This window comes from Artibeus jamaicensis, unplaced genomic scaffold, assembly GCF_021234435.1.
Source record: "Artibeus jamaicensis isolate MK-2021 breed Jamaican fruit bat unplaced genomic scaffold, CSHL_Jam_final scaffold_286, whole genome shotgun sequence".
Classification (NCBI taxonomy): domain Eukaryota; kingdom Metazoa; phylum Chordata; class Mammalia; order Chiroptera; family Phyllostomidae; genus Artibeus; species Artibeus jamaicensis.
In genome coordinates this window covers 1,085,497-1,092,395 of record NW_026522034.1, presented here as the reverse complement: position 1 = coordinate 1,092,395, position 6,899 = coordinate 1,085,497, and the positions used below count along the sequence as shown (strand labels likewise).

The window sequence follows — 6,899 nt, the reverse complement described above, 5'->3', positions numbered from 1 at the left end:
AAGATCAAGCCGGCCCCATCCCCAACCGGAAACCAAAACTTAACTCTAACCCAACCCAAGCTTAACCCCAATCCCAAATAAACCTCAACCTCAAGCCTAGACCAAACGAAATCTAAAGTTCAAACCTCAACCCCAACCCCAACTAAACCCAGCCTTTAAACAAACCACAACACTAAACCCAACCCAAGCCCCACCCCCCCAGCTCCACCTTTCACCTCAGCTCACACCCTCCTTCCTCCACAATACCCAGCTCAACAAGGACTCCAGGTGAGTTCCCCATCACCTGGCCTCTCCACCAGGGCCTGGACCACCTGGGCCTTCTGCAGGGGAGTGTTCTTGGCCTCCCAGTCATTTCTCCCAGCCCCCAGGGCACATGGGGGAGGGGAAGCTGGGTCTCACAGACCTCCCTTTCTTCCTCCTGCAAGTCCTTGAGGCGATAAGAAACACTGATCTGGGGGGCAAATGGGGACAATTGTAATTGAACAACAATTTAAAAAAAGAAACACTGATCTGGACTGGGAGAGTGTCACCTCCTGAAGGGACCTGGTCACCTGCCCTGTAGGTGGGTAGAGGTCGTTCTTCAGGAGCTCAGTTCTGTTCCCAGTGCCCTGTAACCCCTTCCCCTGTCCCATCTCTATTTCTCAAAGACCCCGGAGGCTCTGCCTCTTCTTCCCCAGGGTCCTGGCCCACAGCCTCAGCCTTCTCCCTGCCCCAGTGGCGGGGACCCCCTTTCCTCAGGACACTGATGTCTCCGTCCCCAGCCTCCGTCCCCAGCCTCCCCACAGCCCACACATCTGGCTCCCATTCCCTGGGAGCCTCCAGCCTGCTAGACCTCCGCCTCCCGGAAGCCTCCTGTCCGGGGTCCAAGCTCTCTCTGCCAGGGCCCGAGGCCACCGGCTGCACGTGTGACTCCACGTGCGGCTCTGGAACAGCTGGGCAGAGGCCACCTTCTCACTGCCCGCGTGCAGGTACCTATTGGACAAGAGCGCGAGGCTGTCCGGTGCGGCCCTTCCCGCACATGAGGTGCCTGGGGGGGCCAGGCCTCGGAGGGCAGAACTGGAGGAAAACCCCGAGGAGGCCAGGAAGAGGGTCTGGGCGCCGCGCTGAGTTTCGTGCCGCGCAGGGGGACTGAACCTGGGCTTCCCCAGAAGAGGGGCGCTCAGACTCTGGAGGGAGGTGTGCTCGGGGGGCGGGGTGGGGGTCCGGACCGATACTTTCTTCTGCCGCGTCCCCGCTCCTCCCATGCTGGACCCCGCCTGTAGCTCCGAGAATGGGGCACCAAGTGCCCTTCGCAGCGCCGACACCCGCGGCTCAGGGCCTCCTGCAAGAAGGGACGGCAGTGCTACCTCTGAGGCCACCTGGACGGTCACCCTCGGCCTTGGGCTTCCCAAGAAGCTGCTGGGTCGTCCCCCCTCACACCCCACAGCCAGGCCCCCTCCGGCTCTGGAGGGGACAGAGGTCCCCGCCCCCACCGCACAGACGCCCCGGGGTTTGTGTGGACCCCTGGGTCACCTCTCAGCCCAGACCCCCGCGCCTGCCGAAGGAGCCAGCAGCGCAGGCGAAGCCGGGGTCGTGGACTGAAGAGTCTTCGAAGGGCCTCCGAGAACGCGAACCCCAGGGTCAGAGTTCGCCTCGCAGGCGCAGCTGCCCGCGGCTACGACGAGCGCTCACACACGACACGGGGCAGGGGGCTGTGTGCCCTTTTGGGGGGTTCCTGGTGCTTAAGGGGACCGTGGCACAGAGTAGACACTCAAGAAATGTCTGCTGAATAGCCACATACACACGTGAATACACCGGCCTTACACACTGTGCACACAGAGGGGCCAAAGGCAGCAGAAACTTCGGGAGGGCGGGCCCCTTGCATGACGGGCATCCCGCGCCGGGTGAGCATTCAGACTCTGATTGGCTGGGCTTGGGTCATGTGGACACCTTTAAGCCAATCCCTGATCAGGACACATTTTCCTTCTAAAAAAACAAACAAACAAACAAAAAAAAAACCTGTTATCCCGTGGAAAAGGGCTGGTTAGTAGCCTCCCAGGCCACCGACACTGTGGCTTGTGGGTCTCCACGGTCACCACTGCCTTTTTCTCAGCTTCCGGAGGGCTGGAGCGCGGTCTTGGCCCCCCTGGGCCGGGGAAAGGTGCACGTCTGGGGTCCCACGCCGCACGCCTGCCCCGCACAACACAGCCCGCGCTGCGTCTGGCCCGGCGCCCCCGCGGCTGAGCTGGGGCGGCCTGCGGCCGAGAGACCCGCGAGGGGCGGCTGCCCTCCGGAGCAGACGGGGTCGGCAGGAGTTCGGAGAAGAAATGGTCCTCCCCAGATCTGAGCCGGGGATCCCAGCGCGCTCCTGAGATCAGTCACAGACTTTAAACCTGCAACCCAACGCGCGCTGCACGTGGTCGTACTGATTATTCCGAAGGGAGAAAACCGACCCTGGAGAGCGGGCCGCCACCTGACACAGGAAGTTGCCCCCTTGGAGCGCAACGCCCCCGAAGGGCCCATGCACATTTGGCTTTGAAGGCTCAGCACCTCCCCAAAAGTAGACTATACTGATGGTTTCAAAATATCATCTACAGGCTGCAGTGCTAACATTTTGGGTATATTATGCTAAATAAAATGTTACTAAAATCAATTTAGCCTGTCTCTTTTTATCTTTTTTAATGTGGCTATTAGAAAATGAATTCAACACGTGGTTCATATATTTTTCTTGGAAGGCACTTAGGCTTACAGAGAAAATCCTAGACTCACATGGAGGAATTTCTCTAGACTTACAGAGAAAGTTCCCCTCGTGCGTTGTTTTATTCTTATCCCGTTTTCGAGGTCGGACGGCCACGAGGAGGGCTTCCCGACACCTGCACGGAACGCAGGCGCTGGAGCGTGCAGACACGTGTGTTGCTCTGGGTCAGCGTGTGTGGCATGCTGCGTGTGAGGGGGTGTGCTCGGTGTATCCGTGAACGGAAGTGTAACTGAGGGTGTTCGGGAGTCTGTGTGTACAAGCGCGTGTTGTGAGCCTGGGCAGGGGAGCAGACGCGGAACCAGAGTGACTCTGCTTCTGGGTGTTTCTTCCACTGGGGTCTTCGGGCCAAGGAAACGGTGGTTCCCGCGAAGGTCAAGGCGCAGGGCTGGCCGCGGCCCCAGAGGCGGGTGTGGGGTTCCAGCGGTCAGCGCGGCGGCCGCACACCCCTGCCTTCCCGCTCCGAAGGGCCTCGAAGAAGTAGAGTTTCTTGGAGCGGACTGCGGGGCGGGGCTGCGGCAGGAGGAAGGAAGATTGGGGGCCCAGGAGCCAGGAGGTGGGGCCCGGAGGGGCCACAGCGTCTCTCCCCAGAGTCAGGAAGACCGGACCAGGTTCACCCAGGCAGACGCGCACACACACGATGCAGACCCGCACACAGCTTTCTGTAAAGTTCCTGTCACCGAAACAAATGATCTTTATTGGATACAATTGACATACAACATATAAACTTAAGGTTACACCATGGTGATCTGCCACATTTTACACTTCAAAATAGTGCCTGTCACATTAGCCAACACCTCTGCCCAGGGCTCCTGACCGTTCCGTTCTGTGTCCAGGTCTGTAGGCTTCTCTTCCTGGTCCTCCCTGAGATCTCTGTCTTCCTAAGACCCCTCTTGACTGGGGGTGTGAATATGCTGCCCCAGGGCAAGAGGGTTCTGGATCCCTGAACAAGGAGGCTGGCCTCTCCTTCCTCACACCACAACCCGGAGATTTCTTCATCTGCTGTGGTTCCTTCCGGGGAGTGAGGGTGGGAGTGTGTGGACAGACGGGCAGACTGGGGATGATGGCTGCTAAGGAAACCTGCGTGAACCCAAAGGCCAGGAGGCAGGCAGCAGCCTCCAAAGACAAGCCTGGGGAGGCCTCAGCCAACAGGAAAGGTTAGGCACCTTGGTACAGGGTGTGGGGTGTCGAAAGGGAAGGGTTGGAATGGAAGAGGGGAGGGGCTGAGAGTGGGGGCCAGAGGGCTTCTTTCCCTCCCCCAAAAGTGTGTGTGTGGTGGGGGGGGCACCCTTTTCTCCTAACCAAGGAGCAGTCACTAACCAAGGTCCCAGTCACTAACTTTCATCCCTAGAAGTGTGTTGTGTGCAGGGGTTGGGCAAACCAGGATTTCTGTGCCCCCTCCCATGCCCACCTTACCCCCACCCCAGAGCTCCAAGCAGGTTTACGAACCCTTCCTACTGACCCACTCACAGGTGTAGATGACCCTGACTATGAGAATATCACCTTGACCTTCAGAAACCAGGACCAGCCAAAGAGCAGCTGCTCACCACCCAAGAGTAAGGGTAAGCAGCCACCTACCAGCCCGTGTCCCACAGCCTGGGGGCATAGCAGGGATGGCAGGCAGTGTGTGGAGGTCAAGGCCAGCAGTGTGGGTAGGGTGTAGTGGTGCCCAGGCTTCCATGTAACAGTGGTGGGGGGTAGCTTTGTAGGTGGCGATGATGGTGGTAGCAGTGATTATGTAGGTGGAATTGTTGGTGAAGGTCTGGGTGTTGACAAGGGTGAGTAGGTGACAATGTAGTGGATCGAGAAGGAATCACTAGACAGAGCTGACGAGGGTGACCAGAGATGCTGATAGGGACAATGGTGGCAACAATGGGCATTGGTGTTGGTGGCTGTTGGTGACAGCTACTGCCAACACTGGTGATGGGTGGTGATGGTAATAGTGGAGGGGGTGTGACTGTCGGAGACCAGTGCTGGTGGCGCAGTGGGTGACGGTGGCAGCTGCTAATGGTACTGGAAGGAGTAGGTGGCAGAGCCATCGACGGTGCTGGAGTCAGTACTGAGAGTCCAAGCAGTGGTGGTGAACCTGGAGGTCACTGGCCCTGCCTCTGTCCTCATCCCAGCCTGGGCCAGGCCATCCTCAGACTCTGCCCAAGCCTCGCACTGGTTGCACACAGCCTTCATGAGCCTGTGCGTTCTTCTCACCCTGCTTTCCATCATCTTGCTGTCCTGGGTCCTGGTGAACAGTGAGTGGGCTTTCAGTTTTGGGGGGAGGGGTCTGGGGCAGCCTGGAGGGGTCCCAGCAGCAGGGGAGGCCCAGTGTTCCCATAGTTCCCCTTTCCCCTAGTTCCTCTCCCTTTCTCTACCCCTGCTACCAGGGCTGCAGAACTGGGACACTTCAAGGGTTGTCCTGTCCCCCCATTCCAAACAGATTCTAAGATGTCCCAGGAGCTGCTAGACTTGAAAGGGGAGCTGTGGAATAATGGTGAGGGGAGGACCCGGGGGAGGCCTGAGGGGCGAGGGTGGGGGTGGGGAGAGCAGCGGTGCCACAGGCATCCCCACGGACACCCTCGGTCTCCATGGTCTCCGTCTCAGTGCACGAATGCCAGGAAAAGCAGAAGCAGAGCTGGAGCCGCATCTCTCAGAGAATCTTTGAACGCCTGGGCATAATCAAGAATGGGACCGAGAAACTGAAGACGCTGTCCACAGGTGTGTTTAGGGACCTCCACTGCGTGGACCGCTGTGCTGGGGAACCAGAGGGGGGCCCACGGAAGCCCCATCCTCCCAGAGTGCAGAGTTTGGAAGGATGATGGATGTTACCTTCCAGCGACTTGGGGGCATTTAAATGCTGCTGGGAACCCCAAGCACTGGGCTCTGTAGCACCCCAACCTGGGGGTTTGGGCAAGGAGGGGTCTTCCAATAAAGGTGGGGGCCTTGTCCGAGGCTCCACCTCAGTCTTCTCCTCTCTCCCCACCCCAACCCCAGACGTAACCCAAATCCACAATCAACTAAGCAAAATCTTCCAGACGCTGCAGAAGATGCAAAATCAACGTGAGATGGGACCAGTGCGGGTGGAGCCCTGGCCTCAGCCCTTGCTTCTCTCCCGGGAGGGTCTGTCTGATCTCGGGTATCTGCCGCCTTCCCTCAGAGAGTCGACATCTAAGTGAATGAGAAGACACTTGAGCCCGGGCTGCAGCCTGAAGGACAGGGCGGTCCCTCCCACCACAGATGACACACAGGGGCGCCAGCCTGGTCTGAACCCGTCCATCGGGCCCACATAAGGAAAACTGTGTGGTGGTGAATGAGTGCTGTGAAGTTGCTTGTGTGCAGGTGTGTGTGTGTGTGTGTGTGTGTGTGTGTGTATGTGGGGAGTAAACATTTCACGGAGGGTGGGTATTTCAGTGTGCTGCACCAGAAGGTGTATGGGGTGAATGTTGAGTGCAGGAGTCACAGACGGTGTAGTGTGCAAAACTGTGTCACTGTCCATGTGACACCTGGGTGTGCTGCAGTGTGTTTTGTCACACACGTCACGGGAGGGGGCTGTGGCAGCAGGGACCACAGAGGTGGCGTGTGAGTGTGGTAATGGTGACGCGTGTTACCCATGCAGGTTTCACTGTCAGTGTGAATGTGCACGAAGGTTTCACAGTATGGTGTGTGTGCAAGCCTGTTATGGCGAAGGTGTGCAGAGCACACCACGGGAATGTATCCTTGTGGGTGTGGGTGTTGTGGTGTATGCCCCATCACTCCCTGTGCCCACGTGAACAATTGTGTCAGCGTGCCTGATCATGTCGCCGACCGTGTTCAGAGCATGTGCACACGTGTGCCTGTCTTATTCTGCACTCCCATTTTGTGATTCATGAAGATAAAAGCCAAGAGGAAACCATGTATGTGGCTTTCAGATCGATTACTGTGGTGACTGAGGGCCTTTGGGGAGGGTCTGCAGGTGTTGGACTTGGTGGGTGAGGAAAGCCACACAGTGAAGGGGGGACGATATACCAGGAACGCCGGGGACACGAGGGTGTGTGAGAACCGTGTCCGGAGTGGGTCCCAGGGAGTAACTGAGTCCCTGTGCCCTTGGGTTTGTGCCCATGAGGGTCTGTGGCCTGAGATGTATACGTGGGTGCATGTGTCCCCGAAACAGAGACGCGTGCCCATCGTCAAACAC

The 6,899-nt window shown here is 58.3% G+C and overlaps 1 protein-coding gene across 5 annotated transcripts; it reads left to right on the top strand.

Annotated features, from left to right (window-relative positions):
• The first annotated feature begins 3,695 nt into the window (after nt 1-3,695).
• Nucleotides 3,696-6,609, top strand: MCEMP1 (mast cell expressed membrane protein 1). 5 transcript variants are annotated; one of them, XM_053656905.1, is made up of 7 exons: nt 3,696-3,891; nt 4,207-4,296; nt 4,858-4,980; nt 5,166-5,219; nt 5,330-5,443; nt 5,761-5,785; nt 5,883-6,609. In XM_053656905.1, the coding sequence occupies exons 1-7, from the start codon at nt 3,795-3,797 to the stop codon at nt 5,899-5,901; spliced, it is 522 nt and encodes a 173-aa protein (XP_053512880.1). In that variant the 5' UTR covers nt 3,696-3,794; the 3' UTR covers nt 5,902-6,609. The 5 variants fall into 5 exon arrangements, with proteins under 5 accessions (XP_053512880.1, XP_053512879.1, XP_036995864.2 ...); XM_053656904.1 differs by having other exon boundaries at nt 5,720-5,785; XM_037139969.2 differs by having other exon boundaries at nt 5,720-6,609.
• The last annotated feature ends 290 nt before the right edge of the window (nt 6,610-6,899 follow it).

Coding starts and splice junctions, on each gene's coding strand:
- MCEMP1 (XM_037139969.2), top strand. CDS start 3,795: ATGATGGCTGCTAAGGAAACCTGCGTGAACCCAAAGGCCAGGAGGCAG. Junction 4,297..4,857: donor CTCACCACCCAAGAGTAAGG/GTAAGCAGCCAC, acceptor TCCTCATCCCAG/CCTGGGCCAGGCCATCCTCA. Junction 4,981..5,165: donor GTCCTGGGTCCTGGTGAACA/GTGAGTGGGCTT, acceptor CATTCCAAACAG/ATTCTAAGATGTCCCAGGAG.